Source organism: Oryza brachyantha, chromosome 3 (genome assembly GCF_000231095.2).
Source record: "Oryza brachyantha chromosome 3, ObraRS2, whole genome shotgun sequence".
Taxonomy (NCBI): Eukaryota; Viridiplantae; Streptophyta; class Magnoliopsida; order Poales; family Poaceae; genus Oryza; species Oryza brachyantha.
Genome location: NC_023165.2, coordinates 27,095,358 through 27,120,126, shown reverse-complemented (window position 1 = coordinate 27,120,126; position 24,769 = coordinate 27,095,358). Strand labels below are relative to the sequence as shown.

The following is a 24,769-nucleotide window of genomic DNA, read 5'->3' as shown; positions in this document are numbered from 1 at the left end:
GCTCTTTTTACAGCATATATATAGCGCTATGGACATGAATATCATCATTTTCTTCTCATGTTTATAAGTCAAAATTTAAATTTTTAATCTTAATTTAGAGTTAATTTTGAGGGTGTTTTATCGTAGTTTATTTTTTATACTTTGACTTTTAGCTCGTGAAGAACACGTGTATAAAAATTTGTTCATAAAAATTTACAAATATGTCGTTTATCTTTAAAAATCCAAACAACCATCCCAAAGCCGGCACCGAACTACTGAAGTCAACGTGCTGTTCTCTTGCAAGTCTTTTGCATGTTTTTGATACAGGTCATTTCACATGTCAAAATAACAAATGCCAGATGCACTCTCAGGGAATAAAAGGGAGCAAATCCTGAATGATTTTTCAGGAAAAGAGAAAAGGAAGGAATAGATCGAAATGACTCACTCATCTACATATTACGTTGATGTAATAACAGTAGCAGAGGTTCGAACCTTGCACACTTTATGCTCCAAGAATAATCCTTTAATTCTTGGTGTGCCTTTTTTTTATTTGCCTAATGCATCATGATGCCTCATCCATGACACAGCAATAAAAAAAGGGTTAGCAGTAATCTATCTATCTAATTCTAAAGCAGCAAAGGTGCTGTTGGATGTGGGTATGTTGCTGGAATCCAATTGCACCAATTTGCCTGACGCATCTTCCAACTGGTTGGTGTGTGCTCTGCCTGAAATTCAGATCTCCCTAGTTTTCGTCGATGATGAAAGATTTGGGGCATCATCATTGATGTCTACTAAGAGTACTGTTAAAAGTGGTGTGTCATCAATCCAATCATGTGTAAATAAAAAGAGTAAACTTCAGAAAACTACAATTGTTTTAGAAAAAAGTCACTGTTATATTTTAAAATCAGCATTTCACAAAATTACAATATTAACTTTTGTCCAGAATTTAACTATCCGTCTTATTTAAAAAAATTATAATTTTTTTAAAATTAGTCAGGTGTAAAGTATGAAATATTATTTATGTTTTATCATCTAACAATAATAAAATAAGATGAAAAAGTCGACATTATATTAAAAACTAACTGAAAACTGAAAATATTTTAGGATGGATGGAGGACCTTTTAACGTGACCGTTGGGTTTTTACTATTTATGGAATATAAACACTGCAAAAGTTCAGAACAAAGAACGAAAATGGGGAAAATTGTCAAAACACCACCCGTAAAGTCATCACTCTTCATAACGCCATTAGTAAACAAGAACCCTCCAAAACACCACTGGTAAACCAGGTAGTCATGCCAAAATGCCAAAATTCAAAAAACAGACAATAAAAGTGACCATTCTACCCCTAAGCCTTATATTAGCCATATATTATTTCAGAAATTAATAAAAATATAAAAAGTATTTATTTTTGAATAAATAATCATAGAAAATATGAATAATTATTTTTTGGTGCAAAAATTTAATTTCTGGAATAATATATGGCTTTTTGAAGACTTCATGGTATTTTTTGCGCGAAAAAACAATTATTCATATTTTCTATGACTTTTTATTCAAAAATAAATAATTTTTTATAATTTTTATTAATTTCTATAATAATATACGGCTAATACAAGGCTTAGGGGTAGAATGGTCACTTTTAATGCCTGTTTTGTGAATTTTGGCGTTTTGGCATGACTAAGGGTTATTATTTGCTAATGATATTCTGAAGAGTACTGTCTTTACGGGTGGTGTTTTGTCAATTTTTTCATGAAAATGAAAGAGAAGGAGAGTGGGCAGAATGAGATGCCCAAAACCCAAATTTAATTGGGATCACATGTGGATCCAATTGCCGACCGTCCCGGCCGGCGCCATCGCCCAAATTCTCTAATGCAAGACTCCCTGGGTCAGTCTTGATTCCAATTCTCCCGTATCTTTTGTTCGATCCAGGCCAAAAGATTTTTCCCGATCGCCATTTCCTCCTATAAAACCCCTCCTAATGCTTCGCCTGCATGCTGCAGCTACGACAAGAAGATCCAGATTACTCCATTGCTTCACTCGTCCGATTTGTAAATGTAAGAGGAGCCTTACCTTCTCCTGGTGTTCTTTGAATGTTTGATTGCTTCAGGTGGCAGGGTTCTAGCATGGCATGTTCAGATAAAAAAATTCAGTTTTTTCTCACTTGCAGCTTCAGATTTGTTTGAATTATTGTATATATAAATCGACAGTACTTTGTGTAAGAATGGCAGCTGTTTGATTATTGTTTGATAGCTGGAGATCTGCTAGCAGTTCACTGAACAACAGGAAAAAAACCAGTATTTTTTAATAAAGAGTAAATACAGTATTTATATACTACTTAATATTTACTCTGTTGCATGTATGGAACTAATACCTATTTATCCTATAATAAAGGAGACAAATCTCAGATGGTATTCTGATGATTTTTTATTTGTTATCTGCACTGCCTACCCTAAAGGCATGTGCCCTTTTTGTCACCACATATGTGTCATGACTGGACAGTGGACATATATGGGCATATGATTCACACACTGCACACTTGTCTCTGTGATCTGTACATGATCATGTGGCTTAATTAAACACAAAGACTTATTAATTCCCCAACAATGCTGCGAAATCAACCTTTTACCCATGAGATACTTGTGATGAACATCTGTTTCTGTATTTCTTCACCAGTTTTTTGTTGAGATGACTGCTGCTGTATTTCTAATCCCTGAATGGATCACATCTGAGTCAGCCATGTGCCATTTCTGAAATTTCATAGAAGATGTCCTGTGCTGATAAAAACAATATTTCTGAAAAATTCAACGATGTATGGAGCATCCGAGTATGGGTACTACATAGCATCACATTCACGTGTGACTTGTTTATCATCAGCGAATCAGCATTCAGCAATCGGCCATACAGCAGATTGCACAGCACGCCTAACTGAAAATGAGTAATTTTTTCGGCTGCCGGAGAGACTTTCTCGAGCACCCATTTTTCTTTTCACTGGTTTAGGGCTGAAATGGTGGATGTTCTCCGGCGATCCGGGCATGCACGCAGTCTTCTTCTCTCATGTGCTGCTGCTGCTGACTAGATCTTGATCGTATCCATGAAAGATTTCACTGTCCAACACTTATCTCTCAAGAGGATTAGGAGGCTAGCTAGGGCTGGCTCTAATTATATGTAGTATGCCCCCATCTTTTGTCCTAAAATATATACGACCACTACCAAAATTTGAATTCAAAAGCTTAATTTTGAAATCATTTTTAGCCTTTTTATTATCTTATTTTTTTATTGATTTTTAGTCCGCTAAGAACATGAAAATTTTAGCCGTAAATTATTATTTTTTGCTAATACGCAGGTTGGCGTATTTTGTGTAATTAGTCAACAGATTGTTTTACTGCTAATCACCAATTTTAGTCAGTAAGATATGTGACAGGACAATAATAATATCTTGTCACAACTAGCACCTAAAATAAAAATTTTATTCTAATTTTTTCCTTAAAACAACTGGACAAGGTTCACCAAGAAGGGACGTGCCTATATATAGTACCAACTTGACCTGAAAGGTGAAGCTACTCGGTAGTAGGACTCGCTCTGCTGCTGCCTCTGCCCACCACCAAACCTGACCAATACTGTATTGCTGTCTTGCTGTTTGGGAAGATAAAAGTAAATTATCCTTTGTTTTCCTCACGGTTTTGATTCTTGGTGCTTGTTCAGGATCATGCTTGCGTTTCTCGCTGGATTCGTTACTGATCTCGTTAGGTTTCTTGGCCTGTTTTCAGGTGCGGCTCTGAAGGGGAATTTCATCGAGCAGGATGAATGCGTTGGCAGCGACAAGCAGGAACTTCAAACAGGCGGCCAAGCTGCTGGGCCTGGACTCCAAGCTGGAGAAGAGCTTGCTCATCCCGTTCAGGGAGATCAAGGTGACGATTCTAGGACAGTTTTTGCTGAGATCTGGTGACCTGTGTTCTTTGGTTTCACTTGCTCAAAGTGGTTTCCTGATGAACATGAGAGAGAATGTTGAAAAGAAAAAAAGCAACTTGCTGTGATGAGGTTCAATGGCTTATAGGAATTTTTCTTTTTGGTTTTGAGTGAAAAGAAGTTTGTGGTTGATTTCAGGTTGAATGCACAATTCCAAAAGATGATGGGACTTTAGCATCTTATGTTGGGTTTAGGGTCCAACATGACAATGCTAGGGGACCTATGAAGGGTGGAATCAGGTACCACCATGAGGTGAGAATTTATGTTGATTGGTTTATGTGTTCTTCATAATACAAGCAGTCAGCATTGATTCTTGCTATGCTTTTGCTGGACTTGAAATGGTCCTTCAGCATAAATGCTGGCTTCTTTAGGAATTCATCGTACTTACAAATTACAATTCCCTCTCAGATAGTTCAAAAAAAGTAACTGTTAGTTCAAAAAATGTTTGTAGTATTTACTTAAAAGTAATTTAGAAAAAAGTAAGTATCAGGAAAATCTTATTAATGCCTTTTTTTTTACTGCCAGTCATTTACTGTTTTGCTTTCAAGAACAGATTGCTCATGGTTGCAACAAGCACTTACAGTGACAAGTCTGTCCTGTTTTTTCAGGTTGATCCTGACGAGGTCAATGCCTTGGCACAACTAATGACATGGAAAACAGCCGTAGCTAATATTCCATATGGAGGAGCTAAAGGTGGAATAGGATGCAGCCCTGGAGAACTCAGCATCTCTGAGCTCGAGCGACTTACCCGAGTTTTCACCCAGAAAATCCATGACTTAATTGGCATTCATACTGATGTTCCTGCTCCAGATATGGGAACCAACTCTCAGGTTGATTTTCCTTTGTATATCCTCTCATTGTGAGACTGGTGAGAATTAGTCATATGAGTATGTTTATTTCTGATGTTCCTTTTTTCTATTGCATGGATGTAGACAATGGCGTGGATACTTGATGAGTACTCAAAGTTCCACGGTTATTCACCTGCTGTGGTGACTGGAAAACCAGTTGTAAGTATCTGCCTAGAACTTGTTACTGGAGTATCATGTATATGTAACAAGAATGATGTTTTCATAAAAATGGATTATATCATGGTGGAGTTTCATGAAAAGATATCTCAAGAACAATCCTTTTTTTGACATAAAGGGCAATCCTTTGGATAGGATGCGGCACTAGCACTATTACTATGATTATCTTACAGGTGACTTGGCCAATTTATGCTCAATACAGGACCTTGGAGGATCACTTGGAAGAGATGCAGCTACTGGAAGGGGAGTTCTGTTTGCTACTGAAGCCTTGCTTGCAGAGCATGGCAAGGGCATTGCTGGCCAACGTTTTGTAATACAGGTAAATAATATGTTAGGCAACCGAGCTCTTTGGACTTCAACAATGATGAGAAGTTTGAGAACAAAGTGCAGCATGAGTCGTTATATGGCCCACACAAATTATACCAAATTTTCTTAGAGAAAATATCATACAGCCCTCCTTTTATGGAAAGCAAAAGAATTTTACACAATATAAAGCAAGGAGTTCTAAAATCAAAGAAATTCAGGAATACAGCTGTGAGGACACAGCCATTGGATCACATAATTTGCGCTTTCAACTTTACCATTACAAGAGGAAATTCATTATTAAGGCTGGGATTGCCTCTTTTTTATGTTTACTAGCGTAGGCTTACACATAAGGGAAGCTGAATATTTTGCCTGTGAAGGCCATCTGTCAGTCGACCAATTATTGCCACCTTTATCACGGCGCTTCTACTTATGCTTATAAGCCAAAATTTAAATTTTCAACCTTAAATTTAGAGTTGCTTTTGTTTTTTTCTTATTTTTCAGTCTTAGCTTTTACATAGCTAAGAACACGTATATAAAAAAATTGTTAATAAATTATTTTTCGTTTGTAAAGATACTGTTCGACTTTTTCCCTAAAAAACCCAACGATGACCCCTGCATGCTTTGCTTGGCTTTTCAGGGATTTGGTAATGTTGGTTCCTGGGCTGCTCAGCTGATCAGTGAAGCTGGTGGCAAGGTGATTGCCATCAGTGATGTCACTGGAGCTGTCAAGAACAGCAATGGGCTTGACATTACCAAACTAATGAAGCACTCGTCAGAGAACCGTGGCATCAAGGGCTTTGACGGAGGCGATGCAATTGATCCGCGGTCACTGCTCACTGAAGAATGTGATGTCCTCATCCCGGCAGCACTTGGTGGAGTGATAAACAAGTAGTCTTCTTTTTCCTCATCCTTACAGTAGTTTCAACCTTATTTCTGTTTTATCACTGCACCTGCAAATCTACTTGCAAGAAGCAACTAATCGTCACCATGGTTTTCTAGGGACAATGCAAATGACATCAAAGCAAAGTACATTATAGAGGCTGCAAACCACCCCACAGACCCTGAGGCAGATGAGGCAAGCCACATCTCACATTATCTGGCAGACAGACTGATACTCCAACAGTAACGATATTTACCACTGTCTGAAATGCTTTCTCTGCATTCCTTCTGCAGATCCTGTCCAAGAAAGGCGTCCTCATTCTGCCAGACATCCTCGCAAACTCCGGTGGCGTCACAGTGAGCTACTTCGAGTGGGTTCAGGTAAGTTACTGCACGATCTCGTCGTGCTTAATTTAGAGCAAAATGTAACTGTAAGGCAGTCAGGTTAAGCAAGAGACTGATGCGTGAGGCTGCTGCTGTTCTTGTGGTTTGTTCAGAACATTCAGGGTTTCATGTGGGACGAGGAGAAGGTGAACACTGAGCTGAAGACCTACATGACACGCGGGTTCAGGGATGTGAAGGAGATGTGCAGGAGTCACCACTGCGACCTCCGCATGGGAGCCTTCACCCTTGGCGTCAACCGCGTCGCTCGCGCCACCGTCCTGAGAGGCTGGGAAGCATGATCTCGTCAGTCATCTGATCAATGATCATCTCCCTGTTGTACTTCATATCCCTGAATTTCTTTTGCTTTTCCCTTTGGTCAATCGGATCAATTGGGGTTGGAGAAGATAGGTTCAATAACCAACCCCACAATGAGTGTGCTTTTCTCAGAGATTAGCTGGGGAAGAAACAGTAGTAATCCGCTGGGTGCTGAATTTTATCATTCTTGCAGAATGGCACTGCAGGATTTCTTGTAACTTGTGGCTGGAATCTTGCTGGTTTGCAAGCAGCAATCTGAATTTGGTTTCTTGGCAAAGATCTTATTTTGTTCATGCATACATTCACAAGATGGAATCTTTATCTGATTACATACAAGTACTGATGATATCATGATGAGATTTGATGCTCACTCCACGAGAGGATCAGTGGAGATGAAGCTGTAGATGACCATGTCCCTGAGCCGGCCATTGACGACGCAGTAGCTGCGCAGCACGGCCTCCTGGTGGAACCCGGCCTTCTCGAGCGCGCGCCGCGACGCCGCGTTATCGACGTCGACGAGCGCCTCGACGCGCTCCACGCCGGGGAGGTCGGCGAACGCCGTGGCGAGGGCACGCTTCAGCGCCGCCGTGGCCACGCCCTTGCCCCAGTGCGCGCGCGCCACCGCGACCGCCACCTCGGCGCGGCACCGGTCGGCCGTCGGCGTCACGGACACCGCGCCGACCGGGGACGCGCCGGGGCCGGCGAGGCAGATGGCGCGGAACCAGGGGTGCGGCAGCACGGTGCCCCCGATGAAGGCCCGCAGGTGCTCGACGGACTCGGACGGCTCCCACGCCATGAAGGCCGTGACCTCGGGATCCGACGCCCACGCCATCATGGCGTCGGCGTCGGCGAGCTCGAACCGCCGGAGCGTGACCGTCTCCATGGACTCGACTCCGGCGGCGCAGGCGCTTCTTCTCTTTCAGCCGTTTCACACTTTCACTCTTGGCTGCTTTGCTAATTGCTAGTGGCCTCTGCTACTAGCCGCACTAATCAAAGGAAGCATACCAGAGTATCTTATTTAGATAATTAGATCATACTTAATCTAAACTAATTAACGGATTAGTTATCTTATTCGAGGTGTAGATTATACTCTATATAAATAAAATTAGAACAATTTTAGTGTACTACTCAGGTAGGTATAGATACTAAAATTTTAACGTAAAATTTGATACTCGTAATACCAAATTTGGTAAAAGAAAAGGAGAATTGCGTTGCCAGAGTGCGATTTCTACTAGGTGAGAAGGTCGGAGGAGATGAAGCTGTACATGACCAAGTCCCGGACGCGGCCCTTGTGCCAGTAGTGTCGCCGGAGCACGCCCTCCCGCCGGAACCCGGCCTTCCCCACCACGCGCTGCGACGCCGCGTTGTCAACGTCGACGAGCGCCTCCACGCGCGCCAGCCCCTCCACCTCGCCGCCGAACACCGCGGCGACCGCGCGCCTCACCGCCGCCGTCGCCACGCCCTTGCCCCAGTGCGCGCGCGCCACCACGTACCCGAGCTCCCCGCGGCACGCGTCCTCCGTCGGCGCCAGGGACACCGCGCCGACGGGGCGGTCGCCGCCGGCGAGGCAGATGGCGCGGAACCACGGGTGCGGCAGCACGGTGTCGCGGAGGTAGGCGAGCAGGGGCTCCGTCGACTCGTACGGCTCCCACCGGCAGAAGGCGGCCACCTCGGGGTCCGACGCCCACGCCATCATGGCGTCCACGTCGGAGAGCTCGAACCGGCGGAGGGTCACCGTCTCCATGGGCGTTCGCTGCCGCACCGCCGGCGGCCACCTCTTCTTATTCGATTGTGAATCCTCCTTTGAGCTGGAAAGTCTTTCAGCCCAATATTTTCATTCTATATATAAAGGCCACATTAATTGCTCGAGGTTGCTTTTCTTTTAGCGTTAGAAAATGTTAATATTTTACTATTTAAAATTTTATATTGGTTCTCCACTCAAAACAAATTGTATTGGATTCATCTAACGAATATTAGACATAAAAATTATATCCTTCTCTATAGAAATTTAAATGTGAATAACTTGTATCAAGAACCCATATTTTTCTTTAAATTAAGAATAGAGCTAAGATAATTTTAAGCCTGAGAGACGGAGATATATTTTCTAATCTAATTTCTAAAATTTGATTTTATACATCAATTTCAGACACGCTGTCCTTCGAGGTTGTTCAATTTGCACACGTGTTTTGAGCAACCAGCGGCGGAGCAGGTCGGACGACATCCTGCACTCCGTCACCGACGTTTTTATATTATTTATGTTACAGTACATTAGAAAAATTATGGATTTGTCTACGGATTAAATATCTGAAAATTTTAATTTTATCGATCAAATCTGGTCATTGTTGCTGGGTAATAATTTAAAAGCACGTACGTAAGTCAAAAATCTAATACATACCCTCTCTATCCCCTCATACATTCCTCATATATTGTTGCCCGGGCATTTAATCGAAGAACAAAAATTTAAACGTCTGTTTGATTAATAGTAAAAGTACAAATTATGTATTATATATTATTAATATAAACACCTAGTCGTTCGAACTGCATGATACCACTGGCTCAAGGTTACACGGATGATGTATCGATCAGCTAATGAACGAGAGGATCAGTTGAGACGAAGCTGTAGATGACCATGTCCCTGACATCCCCTTTGAGCACGCAGTACCTGCGCAGCACGGCCTCCCGCCGGAACCCGGCCTTCTCCAGCACGCGCTGCGACGCCGCGTTGCGCACGTCGACGAGCGCCTCCACGCGCTCCAGCCCCTCCACCTCCGCGAACACCGCGGCGACGGCGCGCTTCACGGCGGCCGTGGCCACGCCCTTCCCCCAGTGCGCGCGCGCCAGCACGTACCCGAGCTCGGCGCGGCACGCGTCGGCCGTCGGCGTCACGGACACCGCGCCGACGGGGGTGTCGTCGCCGCCGCCGCCGCCGGCGAGGCAGATGGCGCGGAACCACGGGTGCGGGAGCACGGTGTCCCGGAGGTAGGCGAGCAGGGGCTCCGTCGACTCGTACGGTTCCCACCGGCAGAAGGCGGTCACCTCGGGGTCCGACGCCCACGCCATCATGGCGTTCACGTCGGCGAGGTCGAACCGCCGGAGGCTGACGGCCTCCACGGCGCCCCTCGCCGCCGCGGCGTGCAGTTCTTGGCTCCGAGCACTATCCATCTATCTGTGAGCTGGTTGCGTCTTGCAACGACGCAGCTGGTGCCCTGCGTGTTTATGTAGGCACATCATCAGCTTAGGCCTACTGCCTCCGTCCGTAGTAACCTTATTTTTTTTCGTGTCCGTTTGACTATTCGTCTTATTTAAATTTTTTCTTAATATAAATAGTATTTTATATGTGACTAATTTTTTAAAGTTTTTATATAAATTTTTTAAATAAAATGAATGGTCAAACGTGAAAAAAAAACAAAAAATAACATTATTATGAGATGGAGGTGGTACTTTGTGTTGACTTTGGCTGGACGAATCATGATTCCAGATACTTGAACGCCAAGTTTCATGTTTATCAATTAATTGCAAACATTGATCGGCTCTCGAGAAGAAAGGAGGAAGGTGCACAGATCAGCTACAGACAAGTCAATGGTCAACCTTACTATGACCTATTAGTCCTAACCAGGGTTTGCAATATCGCGATTATCATAGTGATAATCGGCCTATATCACCGTAGCACGATAACGGTACACCGTGGTTTGGTTTAATAACTATCACGTGAATTCAATTTTTTTAAAAAAAAGTTTGGAAGAGAAAATCAGCAAAATTTTGAATAAGAGATAAATTGTGCTCAATTTTAAACGATGACAGCAAAATTTTGAATAAGAGATAAATCGTTTCGTATTTCCAAACTATAATAATATAGTCACTCGCAATATTGATCACATAAGAGGTAAAAAAAAGTTGCACCAAACAATAATAACATAACCTATTACAATACCAAACAATGCCTAAATCGATTGCCATTTTTAAAAAAAGAAACAAAGAATGACCCTTCCATGTTGGAATTTACAAGTGATCAAGCAAGGCAACGATCACTACCACAACGACGATGAACATCATTCTGGGGTTCATCATGCTTCCATCTGAATAGTGAGTGAAGGGTGTCGGAGTGGTCTTCGATCCAGGAGTGCCGCTGGGTTCTGTTGGTGTCGCCGGAGTAGCGACAGGTGGTGCCGGGCTCGCCGGAGACGGCATTGGAGCTTCCAAGGCTGCGTAAACAAACACCATTTTGTAGTTCACTTGTGCCAAAGTCATACTTGTCTCTACTTTTTTTAGGGAAAAAAATAACTACGGAGTACTTCAACCTCGATACCATATTCCATTGTTTTTGTGCTCGGTTTCGCTTTCGATTACAATACGAGACTTTTTTTTAATTTATAATTTAATTTTAGAAGCATTTTCGTCGCTTTTTTGCCTAGCTCAGTTTTAATGACTACTACGAAGGCAAAAATATCGATCAAAAACTATTCTTACAATCAAACTTAATTTAAAATTTAACGTTGCTTTTACTATAATCCAAAGCACAGACCAAACACGGTCCTAGTGGGGTATTGTTTAATTCAAACAACATATTTATAAATAAAAAGTAATTTATGAATAAAAAATTTATACATATGTTTTGGCGATATAAAAATAAAGATTGAAAAAATAAATTATGATGAAAAACTTGAAAATCTACTTTAAGGTTAAAAATTAAAATTTTAGCACACGACACAACCAAAAAGTCGTGTTCTTAGACGAAGATTAGCCACACTAACGTACCGTTGCACTGGCTAGCAGATGGGGCCTGGATGCTGCAGGCGCCGGGGAGCAGCACGGCGCGGGCGGTGTCGACGGCGACGCCGAGCGACGCGGCCGTGCCGCCGAGCACCATGCAGAGGCACCCCGGGTTCGACCTCAGCACGCCGGACAGCGCCGAGCAGCACGCCGCCGCCGGCGCCGTCGCGCTCCCCGACATGAACCCCATGCAGGGGGACAGGCTGACGAGCTCTGGCATGCAGCCCGAGCCGCCGGTCGTCGTCGACGAGGCAGACGGCGTCTGCGCCGCGCACCGGCACGCCAGGAGCGCCACGGTCACCGCCACGGCCACGCCGAGGCCAAGCACGGAGCCGCCGTTGCCACGAGCTGCTCCCATTGAGATCGATCGATCGATCGAGACGGCGTCCAAGCGTACGTGCATGTAGCACAGATTCATAAAAAGTTCTCCGATTTTATAGAAGCTATCGATTTTTGTCCGTGACGGATCGAACACTTTAAACAAATGTTGGTTCGTTCGAGCATTAGTCTAGTCGCGTGACGCCATCGAAGCTACAGCTACTTAGTTAGGTAGCACCGGTGAGCTCACTTTGGTTTTTGTTTGTTCAACCTCTCGCCAACTTTTTTTTTTTGCATGTGAAAGTTTCAATCTTTTGGATTCTTTTGGTCACTGACCAGCTCCTACCTGACCTGAACACAATCATATGAGTCAATCTATACGCAATTTGCATCAGCATTGGCTCGATTCGTTTACCCAACATAACCAAATCTTTGCATACTTAAATTAATCATCCCACGAGACGTTCTTGATTCTGTGACGAGTATAAATCGTTCGCCAAGCACAGGTACAGAGAGTTAATTAATCAGGAAGCACACGGGCATGGTACGTGGCAGGATGGCTGGCGCGGCGGCGGCGGCGGCGTTGCTGGTGGTGGCCGTGCTGGTGTCGCCGGCGAGCGGGCAGGTGTCGGCGTCGTGCACGGCGTCGCTGGTCACGACGTTCACGCCGTGCCTCAACTTCGTGACCGGCAGCACCAACGGCGGTGGGTCGCCGACGCAGCAGTGCTGCGGCTCGCTGGCGGAGATGGTCCGCACCAGCGCCGACTGCGTCTGCCTCGTCCTCACCGGCAACGTGCCCTTCAGCCTCCCCATCAACCGCACCCTCGCCATCTCCCTCACCAAGCTCTGCAACTCCATGTCCGTCCCACTGCAGTGCAGAGGTCGGCTTACTGTAAAAATCTACAATTTTTACCGCAGTTACTCTTCTTTCTTAATCTTAACTGAATTTGATTAGAAACTGAAAACTCCCTGTTGCATTTTGGTAATCTGCAGATACAGCAAGCCAAATCCCACCTCCAGGTAATTATATTTCTCTTGTTTAACCAGGCACTTTTCAGATGAAAACTTGTTGGAGATAACTCGAAAGGACAATGAACAATTAACTTGAACTCGTTTTGTTCCAGGCCCTGTTGCATTTGCTCCGGCACTGCCTCCTTTGCGTAAAGATCTTGCCTTTTACTTATACCATTTGATTTCTTTATCTGAATTTTACTGGCTCGTGTAAATTGTAATGAAACCATTTCACTGAATTTTGCAGCACCATCGCCGCCGGAGTCGTCGGTGCAACCTAATGCGGCGGTTGATCCCACGGCGATGTCGCCATCGCCGCCGATCATCCAGGGGCAGAGGCCGCTGTTGCTGCCGAGCTTGGCTTGGAGGAGAGCTCATGTGTCGACGGCGTCTGTTTCAGTAGTGCTACTGATAGCTGCATCCATTTTGGCTTGATTAGGATGGATTTAACTGGGAATTGATGATTTAGCACAGGAACTGATGCATGTTCGGTCTATTGCAGATATTTATCTAGCATTGGGAATTGCACAGGATTCTTGTAAGAAAATTTTGAGGGCTTTGAGTTGTTCATGTAATTATATTTCTGGTGGATGAATGAAATGTTGGCTTGCATTTGTCTTTGATTTGGTACTTAACTCCAAGAAAAAAAGGTTACTACCATACATTTTTTACTGGTAACTGGGGACAAAATGTCTACATGAATATATTATTTCAAATCATCTTACACGGATGGCCAAAGGACAAATGGTATCAGGGTGGTTGAAACTAGAGAAAAAAAGCCCTAGAGAAATAAATATGAGACAATACATGGGGAAACCAGATAAGAGAATACAAAAGCATGGAAAAGGATCAAGAGATCCAGGAGCAGCTTTGACGTTTGCCACCTATAAAATCACCCAACCAATTTTAGATCAAACTAATGCTATTACCCTAAACCGGATGGCCTTACTGCCACACGCATACCACGTACTAACATATTGCCTCTATTTTACATTATATACATTATATAAAATATTATGATACTTCTTAAATTTATCTTGATACTAATAAATCTATACATATATACAATAAAAGTCAAAATATTTTATAATACGAAGCAAAGAATACTTTTTTAAAACCGCATACGAACGTACATTTTGTACAACACAATTAAAAAGTAAGCAAAAGTTTGCAGTATTTAGCTTCAAAAAAAATGTTTGCAGCATTTTCCGGTCAAAGATGAAGTCAAAATGTTACGGTATCAGGCTTTCTCAACTATCCGAGTAGCTGGCCAATAAGTACTACTAGTAAGAAATAACAAGAAGAAATTGACATGAATATATGACTAATGGTATCAGGGTGGTTGAACAAGAACAAAGGGCACATAGACGTCAGTCGTTAGCAGCCTTGCTATCATGGCGCAAACAAGCCCAAAATTTAGTAGGACGTCACTTCTCACTACTTGGCAAACTCCCAATGACGAAGTGACTAGAGCAAATGCAAATCCAAATTGAAAACACACAATAAATTCACTGCAAACAGTGCATTGATTTCTATATAATAAGAGCTCCCAAAATCACTGGAGTCAGTTGCAAATCCGAATCATAAAGTTACCCCTCTCGTTTTTTCACTTGTACTATTAACCTAAACTTTAAATTTTCAACTTTAAATTTAGAGTTGATCTTAGGATTTTTTCATCATAATATATTTTTCAGTCTTTACTTTTAGATCATTAACAACATGCATATAACATTTTATTATCAGATTACATTTCGTTTGTAAATACGTTGGTTTGTTTTTCTCTAGAAAAAACAAAAAAAAAATCATACCCTACATTTTTGCAAAGAGGGTCAGAATCCAAAAGTAAGTATACTCATTTACTACTTCTGTCCCGTAATATAAACAAATTTGGCCAAAAATCTCTTATATTATGGGACATAGGTTATATTATGGGACGGAGGTGTAGAAGCTTAGTGTCGCTAGATTTAGTGATTTTTATCTTCAGGGAATAATTCTCATAAAGGATAAAAAGAACTGTTCCTTTTACAAGATGTTGGTATCATGTCAATTGTCAGGATGACAACAGCTAATTCCTAACCCAAACAAAAGCAAAGCATAGGTAACCAACAAAACCGTACTGTGACACTCCACACCGTTGAGTACCTCATCTAACAAGCCATACACACTGATTTGTTTTCAACTCTGAACACCAAACACATTCTTTTGCACCACATTCTCTGAACTACTAGTAACGAGTCCACACACAAGCTACGTCGAAAAATTCAGCAGAAAAAGAAAATTCACAGAGAGTAGGAGCCGGCAGCTCACCAATATAACCAACTTGCTCATCTTCCCTTGCAAGTCTTCCCTATATAATCACACCTACACTTGTGTCAAGAACACAAACACACAAGCTAATCATCTGAATTAGCAATCATCCAGTTCTGACACTAGTTTCAAGAAGCTTGTTGGTTGATTTTTTTTTTTTTTTGTGCTGGAAAGGTTCAGTTCAGAAATGGCGGCAGCAAGAGTGAGCGGGTTGGCGGCGGCATGTCTTGTGGCCGCCACGGCGGCGCTGCTAGCCGCAACCGCGTCGGCGCAGACGGGGTGCACGGCGGCGCTGATCAACCTGTACCCGTGCCTCAACTACATCAGCGGCAACGAGACGTCGCCGACGAGGACGTGCTGCTCGCAGCTCGCCACCGTCGTGCAGTCCCAGCCGCAGTGCCTGTGTGCGGCGATCAGCGGCGACTCGTCGTCGTCGATCGGCGGCGTCACCATCGACAAGGCCCGCGCGCTCGAGCTCCCCAAGGCCTGCAACGTGGTCACCCCGCCGGCGAGCAAGTGCAACGGTAGGTGCTCGACGAAACCACACATTCGCAGTACCACAACTAGGCAAGCAATTGCTGCAAACTGTTTGGTCGCCATTGACGCTTCTTGCAATGCTGAGAGAACTCCGCCTTCTCCCCTGCAGCAGCTGCCGGCGGAAACACCCCGGGCGCCGCCACAACAACCTCGCCGGCGACGCAGACCCCAGGCTCCACCGGCGCAGGTAAGAAAAACGAACCGGCGCTCCATTGCGTTCTTGGCAACCTGACGCTGCAGCAGTGATGAAACGTGCGTGGAAATCCTCCTTTTTCTGGTCGCAGGATCCGGCGTTGGATCGAAGACGACGCCGACGGCGCCGTACCTCATCAACGGCGGCGCGTCGCTCCGTGGCGCCATGGGCTTGGTGATCGCGCTCGCCGCCGTCGCGGCCTGCGCCATGTGAGCGTCCGTCTCGGCTACTCTATTCTGAAGTTTCTGAAACGCTGGCGAAACGGAGCCTGCTTGGCTGTGTGATAACTCACAAATTGGTTGGTTTAGCATCATTTGAGCATTGGCGAGAGAGAGATTTGAATTTTGTCATTCATATTTGTACTATTCGATTGCTTGATGCAGTCGCAATAAAGAACACTACTACTACACATGGTTTTGATTCCACGAAACGAAACAGTTGATTTTGCAACTTTGAACTGAATACAGGACCACGAATTCTATAAATTCCTTTATCGCATAATAATACGCTTTACGTTTTATCGTCGCCCAATAATAATATTAATTATAAAATTTTTTAAAATAAGACGGACGTTCTAATGTTAAACCTAGAACATAAACCGCGTAAAAAAGGTATTTTTTTTTAAAAAAAACGTTTCTCTTGTAATCAATGAGCGAAATTGTTTATCTTCTCTCTTCTAATTGAACTTTAGAACCAACGAGCTTCTAATTGGACTTTACTTTAGATCCAATGAGCACCGTTACGTTTATATCTCCTATACTTTCCGTATTCTTAGTTTTAGTTTGATCGTACTAAGGACCAGAAGGAAAATCTTACGCGTACAAGTACAACGAGAACTCGGATTTATATTAGAGTTCATTGCTCGTACAGTTGCATCGATACCACATACCTCGGATAATACACATGCGTTAATACGTAGTCACGTACATATATACGTACATAAGGCGTCCCTTGGCTACACGTACTGACGTACACGTAGTGCAGTACCGTATCCGTACCGTACGCTACGGGCGCATACGTGTAGCGTATCATTATTCCTCTCGATCACACAGCTTGCTCGACGTACGGACTCGCGCCCCCGCGCCGGCTGCAAGGGACGTCGTCACGTCGGCGGCGCGATTACGCGTCGGAGACGCCGCCGCGGCCGTGCGGCCCGCGCAGGAAGATCTGCTCCGGCTGCGCGGCGAGCACGCGGTCCACCATCTCCCTCGCCGCGGAGCCGCCGAACACGAGCGCCTTGGCCGGGTCGTCGAGCTGCCTCAGCAGGCTGTTCCGGCCGGCGAGGAACACCTTGTCGTCGTAGTTGGCGCCGACGCCGAAGCAGAGCACGGAGAGGTTCTCGTCGTCGCCGGCGACAAACGTCGCCGGGTGCGCCGCGGGGATCACGATCACCGACCCCTCCCTGACCTGCGCCCTCACCTTGTGGTACCGCCTCGCCTTCTGCTGCCGGCCGCCGTGCTGCTCCTCTTCCTGCTCCTCCTCCTCTCTGCCCCACTCCTCCCTCCTGCCCTGCTCACGCTCGCGCTCCCGGCGCTCCGACGACCGGCCGCCGGACACGTGCGGGCACGCCATCTCGAAGTAGCCGCTCCCATGCAGGACCATGGCGACCTTGGTGGCGCGGGTGCTGTAGCTCGGCGCCATCATCGAGCCCTGCATGTCCATGCCAATTCGTTGTTACTATCTAGCCTTCTTGCGTGCTATGATATCAGAGAAGCCATGGCTGTGGTTGTGAAGGGTTTTTTTTTTTTTTTGCTTCTTACGCGGGTGATGTTGGCGAGGCCGACCAGCATGTCGAGCTTCCGGAGGTGGCGGCACTCGTCGCCGTCGATCTCGAACATCTTTCCGTGGTTGTTGGAGTAGGTCGGCCTCTTGCCGGTGAGGCTGGACGGCTTGATTTCCCACTCGGAACCCGAGCCGCCGCCGCGGGAGCACGACTTGCTCAGCTCACGTACCTGCTCCTCCGGCGCCGTCGTGATCTCGCCGCCCTCCCGCTGCCTCTCGAACACCTTCTCCAATTCTTCCCGGCGAGTCTAATCCAAACAAGACATCAAGAAAACAGATGAAATCAACCAAGAATGTTCTAGAAGTCCATGGTGAACAGCAGAGACGCACGTTGAACGCCGCCTGCAGAACGTCGTCGCTGAAGGCGCTGAAGAACGACTCCGGCCGGTCGCCGCCGACGGGGAAGTATTCCTGCAGAAACACTCAGGCCAAAGCTGTGAGAATCACACCTCTCCTGCACTGCACTGCTTGCATTGCATCCATGGAGGAGGAAGAAGGAGGAACCTCGAAGCGGCCGGGCGTGGAGACGGGGTTGAGCAGCATGACGACGCGGAACCACTTGGAGCTGTGGGTGTTGGCGGAGTAGACGATGGCGCCGGCGGGGATGACCATCGCGTCGCCCTCCCTGACGCAGAACGACTCCCTCCTCCCCTCCCGCAGCAGCACGATCACACCCTCCCCTTCCTTGACGTAGAACACCTCGTCGGCGTCGTAGTGGCTGGGCTGCAGGAACGCCCGCGGCGCGGCCTCGAGGACGGCGACGCGGTAGTCCCCGACGGCGCCCACCAGCGGCTCGTCGGAGAACCGCTCCAGCACGCTGAACCGCCCGTGCCGCGTGCGCGTCCAGTGCCGGAAGCTCTCCTCCCCGAAGTGGTACGGCCGGCCTCCCTCTCCGTGCCGGCCGCGGCGCCGCTCGTCGTCCCCCTCCTCCTCCTCCCCCCTCCTGCTCCACCCCACCGCACTCGACGCGAGGGAGGAGAGCAAGAACAGGGAGAGGAGCAGCGCCACCACCAGCGGCGATCTCGCCATGGACGACGTCGTGTTCACCATGGTGTTCGACCAGTGGGCGAGGCGAGCTAGGCGAGCTGATGGTTTATGTAGGCGGCGCCGAGAGTGGCATGCGGCCATGCGCGCGGCCAGGTGGAGGCCGGGAGGTGCGTACGTGGTGAGACGAAGCAGCTGTGTCACCGGTGATGTTGGGCGGCGCGCGGCGTCGCGTAGTCGCGTTAGCTGTTCGCCACAAAGCCAACCGGAGGAGAGGCGGGAGAATTTTTTTTAACCTTTTTAATAAATAATTTTATTACTATATTTCAGGAGAAAATATTTTTATCGTACAAACCTTTTAGCCACGTCAACCACATTAGTGTGACGGAATGGCTTGCATTGCCACGCTACCGACAATGACGTGGTAAGACTGTCACACCGACCAGACTGCGTGACAATGTTTGTATTGCCACGCCACCAACACTGGCATGGCCAAAAGATTCAGTTTTAAAAAAAATTTGTCTGGTGATTTAGTAATAAAATTACTTACTAAAAAGTTTATTTAATAAAAATAACTTCGAGGCGGGATGGATGCACAGATTAGACACACTGCATCCTGGTGTGGGCCGTGTTGTTTTCTACGGCCCACACTACGCGTGAGAGGAATGCATGTGCTGGGCCTTCTTTGGGCCCAATATTTGTTTCTTGCATATTTTCATGGGCCTTTGAGAGATAGGAACTTTGTGCTGAGATTGCATGTTTTCCCCTTCTTTCTTCCAGACATAGGAGAACAGAGAGCATCTGAAAGGTTGACAACCGATTAAAAGAGAGAAATTTGAATTTTTTTAGTATATTCCCTTTGGAAATTAATTTCATATGGAATTTCAATAGGAGTTACGTACTCATATCTTGTCATCCAAATGATCATAAAAATAGATAATAGAAGTTAATAACGTACATAGCTTACGATATGATATATCGCTCCGCAAGCATAAATTCATCCCACACGTTTCGAGAAAAAAAAGAAACATGTTTAATGACATTACTATTCACCATCAGTATCTTTAATTGAACTTCAAACTTTACAAAATGGTACTCTATTCGTTCTACCGTAGTGTATTTTTGGCATGGTAGAAATAAATTAGTTAGAAAAAAACTAAGGGTCTGGCTATTTATCAGTCGAATAATATTTTTGAAGTTGTTAGTGTATTGTACTCAGTCGTAATGCAAACTCACCCAAAAAAGTCAATCTTACTGTGACGTTGGTTCAGATCGGATGGTCGATATGATTGACTGACACATACGAGAAAGGAAAGGGCAGTCTACTGTCAAATACCAAAAATGAAAAACTAAATGTCTCTCAACAGATAGTTACAGAGAAAACGAACAAAAGTTTAAGTATGAGATGACTGACGAGAGATTTAGTGCTCTACAAACGCGCCTTTTGTGAGATGCATTTGAATTCCAAAAATACACTCACTATATGAGTAAGGCAGTGGATACCACCGCATAAATGTTAATTTTTCTCCCTTTTCTATTCAAAAACTGATTAGTAATCGAGAGGCAATAAGCAAACAAGTGTGCAAAAGATCGAGCACCCGAGTTGTAAAAACCCCAGTTCCAATCTCCCTTTCACTGTGCACTACGACATTCTGCAGGCGGCGTGTACATGGGTAACTTGTTGATGGGTCTCCGGGCGAACATAGCATGGGCGGGCTGCCTGCGTCTGCATGAATGCGCGCGCGCGTTGAATACTCCGGCGGCCGCGCGCCCCGACCTCGCCGCTGTAGCGCCTTCGTTCAGTGCGACGGCGGCGGCGGCGAAGCACGGCACCGGCGATCAGCTCGATCGCCGTGAAGAGGGAAGGGAACCCGATCGATCACGCACGCAAGATCGATTCCACGCGCTCCGGCGAGCGAAACCGCAGGGCGAGCGCGCGCGCGCGGCGGCGGACGGCCGGCCGGGTCACGAACAGTAGAACGTACTGCACGGGTTATGTGCTGTACATGTATCTGTACCACGTCAGCCTAGCTGGGTAAGCTCATGACTTGCCCGTCGGTCTGTACGCGCTACTGCTAACTTTTTTTTTTAAGGAAACACAGTACAAGTACGCACGCATGCAAAGCCTACCCTTATGACCCTTATGAGCATCTCCGAAGCCTGATCAGTGGGAACGGCGCTTACCCCTAAAAACACAAAGCCGTTAGAAAATTCTGAAATATTCGCTCCAACCCAAAGTTGAACCCATGATCTTAGCCTTAGGTGCTATTAAGACTCTTCTAACCAACCTTTTCGTACGTACTACTGCTAACTCCGTCTTAATTTTTATTGGATTTGTAAAAATTTTTTCCAACATTTAACCATTTGTCTTATTAAAATATTTAACAAAAATAGTAAAGGTTTATGACTTATCATCTAATTATAAGAAAAATATTACTTTAAAAAAAATATTAACTATACAACTTTAAAATAAAACGGACGGTACAACGTTAAACAAAAATGTGTAAAAATACATCTTTCCTTAGACGGAGTATTACCCCAATGCTAAATATGTAATCATTTTGTTTAGTATAGATTAATATTAAGAAAAATAATATTATGGTGTCTCATTATTTAAGAAGGAACGGAACGGGTGGATACAGAAAGGTATGTATAGGTAAAATTAGTGAGATAAGTAGGTATTTTTTCTATAATAAAATAAGATCATTTTTGCTATATATTTTTTCAAAATAAGTTCATTTTTTTAAAAAAGATATTTCATCAAATTTTGTGAGAGCATGGAATAAACACACTGGAAGTAGATAAAATATATGATGATTGCATGGAGATTTGATATAGTAAATTATATTTTGTTTTTTATTGGTATGTGTGAGTAGGGCAAAAAATAAATTTATCTTTGTAATGATAGAGTAAAAGGTATATATTTTTAATGTAAGATTCAAATGTTAAAAATAATTACTACCATCACTGGAGTACATGCCTGAGCAAGGTTAATAATATAGCCAACAAACTATCTATAAGCATCCTATTAGACTTCTCTCAACCTACCCATACAATAGTTAATTATTTATAATTAATACATGATCCACTTATCTCTCACGGAGTTTCTTGTTTCCTGTACTAGAGCTGGCTATAAGATTTTTAGCATGCGTCTTCTCACTCCTCTCATCTTTCCTCCACCTTGGCATTTAGAGCAAGTTCAATAGTATAGCCAACTACTACCTTTAACTTATCTATAGTCAATCTAATAGTCAATTCATACAATAATTACCTACAAAACATCAATGCATGGTCTCACATGTCATACACACATTTTGTCTTGGAGTCCGTGTGCAGCTGGTTACAAATTAGTAGCTCATCTCTTTTCTTTCTCATTTCTTATCTTTTTAAAATATATTTATAGCTAACTTATAATTGCTATTGTATCTGCTCTTAGCCGGTTTATACTGCTATTATATTATATTATAGTCGCTGCAACGATCCGGCCTAACGATCTCTACGTCTTCGCTTGCAGTAACTGCAGCGTGCAGCTGTGCCAGCGCCAGCAGAGTGCTGCATCTGCATAGGTCGGTCTGCACCTGCAAGCAAAGCAGTTATTAACGGGAAGCCGTGCGCTCTTTACCTTTGCATCCATCCATCCCTTGCCCGTGTAAAACGCGGATGTAGATCTGATAACATTGTCATGTGATACATTGTCATGTGATATTCTCGACGACATTGAGTCATTGACACTTACCAAAAATATCACGGAAACGTCACCAAATCCGGGTCCGTTAAACGCACGTACGGCCTGCACGGTTAAAATCTCTCTCCGGCGCGTCGCGTGCATTCACCATTGGCAGCTTCAGTCAGGTTCGCCGATTTCGCATGGGATAAAATGCGTGCGTGACAGTGGCATGATCCTGTCGTTACAGCGTGTTTTGCTGGCCCTTTTGGGCGCAAAGTGACGCAATTTTTGGTGCATGACATGAACACGGATCATGATTCTTTCGCTGTACACATCGTCATGGTTAGGCTTGTTGTTGTTTACCTCGTTGATTCTCTCTGTTCTTTAGCCTTGTTAGTTCTTAAAATTTTTTCCAAAAACATCACATCGAATTTTTAGACATCTAAATAAAACATTAAATATATATGAACCAAAAAACTAATTGCACAGTTATGGAAAAAATCTTGAGACTAATCTTTTGAGCATAATTAGCTCATGATTAGCCATAAGTGCTACAGTACCCAACATATGCTAATGACGGATTAATTAGGCTCAAAAGATTCGTCTCGCAGTTTCTAGGCTAGCCGTGAAATTCGTTTTTTTATTCGTGTCCAAAAACCCTTCCCGACATCCGATCAAATATTTGATGTGACATTTCTCCTGGAAATTTTTTTCATCTAAACAACAGCTTACTTTAGGCTAGCTCTGTAGTAGTAGTAGTACACATTTCAGCTAGCTCGAGCGAGCGTTAAATACAAGCACGCATGTCTACTCATGCAGCATACGGCCGTTGACTCGGATTCAATACTTGCAATTCATGAGCTCACCAAACACGAGCAACAAGTGGAGGCAAGGCCAAGGGGGTCATCGTTTGTTTTCCGAGAGAAAAAGGATAAATTCTAGCTGAAAAATAAACTATAAAATTTTTATATATGTACTTTTAGCAATATAAAAACTAAGATTGAAAAAATAAACTATGATAAATTTTTTTTAAAACTAACTTTAAATTTTAAATTTTAACTAAGGGAGCACAAAACTAGTTGCAGGCAGGTCGCATCCGAGATCTTAAAGAAGGCAATGCAAACATGTATATGCAAGGGGAGCTGACTGTAGTGCATGCGTGCATGCAACCATGCAGCGTTGCATGTCCATCAATCTCAACTTTTCGACCTCAAATCCATCGATCATCCATCCATCCATCCATCACCTTTTCGATCTCAACTTGTAATTTCTTTGCCACTGTTTTTGTTTCCGTTTGCAGCTCAGATATCCATCGCATGCAGTCTGCAGAGTTGCAGTCTTGAGCACAGACTGAACTGAACACACGCACAGAGAGAGAAGAGAGCGAGAGAGATGGATGCAGGAAGAAGGGCAAACACATGAAACGCTACGGCTTGCAGCCGCTGCAGCTGCTGTTTGCTTGCCTCTTGCCTGCGTCGGCTCGGGCACCAACGCTAGCTGCCTCAAGATTCGTACTCCTACGAGTAGTACTTGAGAGTTCTTGCGTTTTCGCCATGCATTTGTTTGAGTGCCTCTCGCCGTGGCGTCATCACCTGCAATCCTTTTCCGGTTGATGTCACAGCCTGTCGAACCGGCAGTACTTGTTTCTGAACTAAACACACGCCAAAACAGTAAACGCTTTGAGGTTCTGAATATTCAGAAAACTGAACCGCCTTTTTCTTGGATTATATTTCCTCTGCGATATAATAATCTGTGTTTCTAGTTTAAGTTTACACTAGAAAGATAATATTATGATACGGAAGGAGTATTACGTTAAAGAACAGGCGATTACAGATCATCTCGAGTGAAGAACTGAAGATTAATCCTGCACAAGGGGTGTCAGTACAACCACGGCAGAAAAACAAGCAGGATCAATTAACTGCACTGTTCACAGTAAAAAGGAACAGGATAGGATCAAAGCAAGATGCATTGCTTGTCCTTTGGATGCAACAGTTTCTTTTCCTTTTACCTGCTTTATCTTTTTTATTTTATCATTTACTGGCATCTCCACTTTTGCTTTTCTATTCTACCTTACTACTCCTATTGGAACTAGGAGCATTTTTACCGCCCCAGTAATTATCAATTAGCCCCCCCTAATCAAGTAATCTTGAATTAGTGGTTAATGGCAAAACTATATCAGTCTGAAACTAGGATTAACTAGTACAGTACTAGTGTTAGTTTACTGGTACTACTAAAGTAGTACTCCAGTTTCCATCTGGGAAAGGGAGAAACAGCATTGGTCAAGAAGGAAACAGTAAAAATTAAACAGCCAGTATTAATACCATATCATGTCAACTAAGTGCATTGTA

At 44.4% G+C, this 24,769-nt stretch overlaps 8 protein-coding genes across 12 annotated transcripts; 3 read left to right on the top strand and 5 right to left on the bottom strand.

Annotated features, from left to right (window-relative positions):
* The first annotated feature begins 1,712 nt into the window (after positions 1-1,712).
* Positions 1,713-7,129, top strand: LOC102707945 (glutamate dehydrogenase 1, mitochondrial). 2 transcript variants are annotated; one of them, XM_015834687.1, is made up of 11 exons: positions 1,713-1,862; positions 1,978-2,031; positions 3,745-3,885; positions 4,082-4,195; positions 4,552-4,773; positions 4,876-4,950; positions 5,171-5,287; positions 5,912-6,162; positions 6,274-6,349; positions 6,448-6,534; positions 6,651-7,129. In XM_015834687.1, the coding sequence occupies exons 3-11, from the start codon at positions 3,778-3,780 to the stop codon at positions 6,834-6,836; spliced, it is 1,236 nt and encodes a 411-aa protein (XP_015690173.1). In that variant the 5' UTR covers positions 1,713-1,862; positions 1,978-2,031; positions 3,745-3,777; the 3' UTR covers positions 6,837-7,129. The 2 variants fall into 2 exon arrangements, with proteins under 2 accessions (XP_015690173.1, XP_006650717.1); XM_006650654.3 differs by lacking the exons at positions 1,713-1,862; positions 1,978-2,031 and adding an exon at positions 3,525-3,628.
* A 41-nt stretch (positions 7,130-7,170) lies between these two features.
* Positions 7,171-8,176, bottom strand: LOC102718258 (uncharacterized N-acetyltransferase p20-like). Its single transcript, XM_040521986.1, has 2 exons — positions 8,118-8,176; positions 7,171-7,838 (listed from the first exon to the last, which is right to left on the bottom strand). Exon 2 carries the CDS (start codon positions 7,733-7,735, stop codon positions 7,220-7,222), a length of 516 nt encoding a protein of 171 aa, XP_040377920.1. The 5' UTR covers positions 7,736-7,838; positions 8,118-8,176; the 3' UTR covers positions 7,171-7,219.
* Positions 7,867-8,652, bottom strand: LOC102717976 (uncharacterized N-acetyltransferase p20-like). Its single transcript, XM_040521987.1, has one exon. The coding sequence runs from the start codon at positions 8,594-8,596 to the stop codon at positions 8,084-8,086; it is 513 nt and encodes a 170-aa protein (XP_040377921.1). The 5' UTR covers positions 8,597-8,652; the 3' UTR covers positions 7,867-8,083.
* Positions 8,653-9,190: 538 nt separating this feature from the next.
* Positions 9,191-10,036, bottom strand: LOC102717698 (uncharacterized N-acetyltransferase p20-like). The gene has a single exon (XM_040522548.1). The coding sequence runs from the start codon at positions 10,012-10,014 to the stop codon at positions 9,439-9,441; it is 576 nt and encodes a 191-aa protein (XP_040378482.1). The 5' UTR covers positions 10,015-10,036; the 3' UTR covers positions 9,191-9,438.
* Positions 10,037-10,684: 648 nt separating this feature from the next.
* On the bottom strand, positions 10,685-12,025 carry LOC102707660 (non-specific lipid transfer protein GPI-anchored 15-like). The gene is made up of 2 exons (XM_006650653.2): positions 11,608-12,025; positions 10,685-11,054 (listed from the first exon to the last, which is right to left on the bottom strand). The coding sequence occupies exons 1-2, from the start codon at positions 12,023-12,025 to the stop codon at positions 10,852-10,854; spliced, it is 621 nt and encodes a 206-aa protein (XP_006650716.2). The 3' UTR covers positions 10,685-10,851.
* Positions 12,026-12,480: 455 nt separating this feature from the next.
* On the top strand, positions 12,481-13,555 carry LOC102707199 (non-specific lipid transfer protein GPI-anchored 20-like). Its single transcript, XM_006650651.3, has 4 exons — positions 12,481-12,821; positions 12,934-12,960; positions 13,065-13,100; positions 13,199-13,555. The coding sequence occupies exons 1-4, from the start codon at positions 12,482-12,484 to the stop codon at positions 13,384-13,386; spliced, it is 591 nt and encodes a 196-aa protein (XP_006650714.2). The 5' UTR covers position 12,481; the 3' UTR covers positions 13,387-13,555.
* A 1,552-nt stretch (positions 13,556-15,107) lies between these two features.
* Positions 15,108-16,458, top strand: LOC102717423 (non-specific lipid transfer protein GPI-anchored 5-like). 4 transcript variants are annotated; one of them, XM_015835062.1, is made up of 4 exons: positions 15,108-15,239; positions 15,433-15,782; positions 15,905-15,982; positions 16,080-16,458. In XM_015835062.1, the coding sequence occupies exons 2-4, from the start codon at positions 15,446-15,448 to the stop codon at positions 16,199-16,201; spliced, it is 537 nt and encodes a 178-aa protein (XP_015690548.1). In that variant the 5' UTR covers positions 15,108-15,239; positions 15,433-15,445; the 3' UTR covers positions 16,202-16,458. The 4 variants fall into 4 exon arrangements, with proteins under 4 accessions (XP_015690548.1, XP_015690550.1, XP_006651900.1 ...); XM_015835064.1 differs by having other exon boundaries at positions 15,108-15,287; XM_006651837.2 differs by having other exon boundaries at positions 15,108-15,782; positions 15,908-15,982.
* A 392-nt stretch (positions 16,459-16,850) lies between these two features.
* Positions 16,851-18,825, bottom strand: LOC102706924 (cupincin-like). Its single transcript, XM_006650650.3, has 4 exons — positions 18,275-18,825; positions 18,101-18,181; positions 17,749-18,018; positions 16,851-17,638 (listed from the first exon to the last, which is right to left on the bottom strand). Exons 1-4 carry the CDS (start codon positions 18,818-18,820, stop codon positions 17,108-17,110), a joined length of 1,428 nt encoding a protein of 475 aa, XP_006650713.2. The 5' UTR covers positions 18,821-18,825; the 3' UTR covers positions 16,851-17,107.
* Between the last annotated feature and the right edge of the window lie 5,944 nt (positions 18,826-24,769).

What these genes read in the sequence shown, in the direction of transcription:
- LOC102707945 (XM_015834687.1), top strand. Translation starts at nt 3,778, where the DNA reads ATGAATGCGTTGGCAGCGACAAGCAGGAACTTCAAACAGGCGGCCAAG. An exon ending in TCCCGTTCAGGGAGATCAAG is followed by an intron (nt 3,886 to 4,081) that starts GTGACGATTCTA and finishes GGTTGATTTCAG; the next exon opens with GTTGAATGCACAATTCCAAA. An exon ending in CAGACCCTGAGGCAGATGAG is followed by an intron (nt 6,350 to 6,447) that starts GCAAGCCACATC and finishes TTCCTTCTGCAG; the next exon opens with ATCCTGTCCAAGAAAGGCGT.
- LOC102718258 (XM_040521986.1), bottom strand. Translation starts at nt 7,735, where the DNA reads ATGGAGACGGTCACGCTCCGGCGGTTCGAGCTCGCCGACGCCGACGCC.
- LOC102707199 (XM_006650651.3), top strand. Translation starts at nt 12,482, where the DNA reads ATGGTACGTGGCAGGATGGCTGGCGCGGCGGCGGCGGCGGCGTTGCTG. An exon ending in CGTCCCACTGCAGTGCAGAG is followed by an intron (nt 12,822 to 12,933) that starts GTCGGCTTACTG and finishes GGTAATCTGCAG; the next exon opens with ATACAGCAAGCCAAATCCCA. An exon ending in AAGCCAAATCCCACCTCCAG is followed by an intron (nt 12,961 to 13,064) that starts GTAATTATATTT and finishes GTTTTGTTCCAG; the next exon opens with GCCCTGTTGCATTTGCTCCG.
- LOC102717698 (XM_040522548.1), bottom strand. Translation starts at nt 10,014, where the DNA reads ATGGATAGTGCTCGGAGCCAAGAACTGCACGCCGCGGCGGCGAGGGGC.
- LOC102717976 (XM_040521987.1), bottom strand. Translation starts at nt 8,596, where the DNA reads ATGGAGACGGTGACCCTCCGCCGGTTCGAGCTCTCCGACGTGGACGCC.
- LOC102717423 (XM_015835062.1), top strand. Translation starts at nt 15,446, where the DNA reads ATGGCGGCAGCAAGAGTGAGCGGGTTGGCGGCGGCATGTCTTGTGGCC. An exon ending in GCCGGCGAGCAAGTGCAACG is followed by an intron (nt 15,783 to 15,904) that starts GTAGGTGCTCGA and finishes TCTCCCCTGCAG; the next exon opens with CAGCTGCCGGCGGAAACACC. An exon ending in CCCAGGCTCCACCGGCGCAG is followed by an intron (nt 15,983 to 16,079) that starts GTAAGAAAAACG and finishes TTCTGGTCGCAG; the next exon opens with GATCCGGCGTTGGATCGAAG.
- LOC102706924 (XM_006650650.3), bottom strand. Translation starts at nt 18,820, where the DNA reads ATGGTGAACACGACGTCGTCCATGGCGAGATCGCCGCTGGTGGTGGCG. An exon ending in TTCTGCAGGCGGCGTTCAAC is followed by an intron (nt 18,019 to 18,100) that starts GTGCGTCTCTGC and finishes TGTTTGGATTAG; the next exon opens with ACTCGCCGGGAAGAATTGGA. An exon ending in GCCTCGCCAACATCACCCGC is followed by an intron (nt 17,639 to 17,748) that starts GTAAGAAGCAAA and finishes ATGGACATGCAG; the next exon opens with GGCTCGATGATGGCGCCGAG.
- LOC102707660 (XM_006650653.2), bottom strand. Translation starts at nt 12,025, where the DNA reads ATGCACGTACGCTTGGACGCCGTCTCGATCGATCGATCGATCTCAATG. An exon ending in ATCTGCTAGCCAGTGCAACG is followed by an intron (nt 11,055 to 11,607) that starts GTACGTTAGTGT and finishes TTGTTTACGCAG; the next exon opens with CCTTGGAAGCTCCAATGCCG.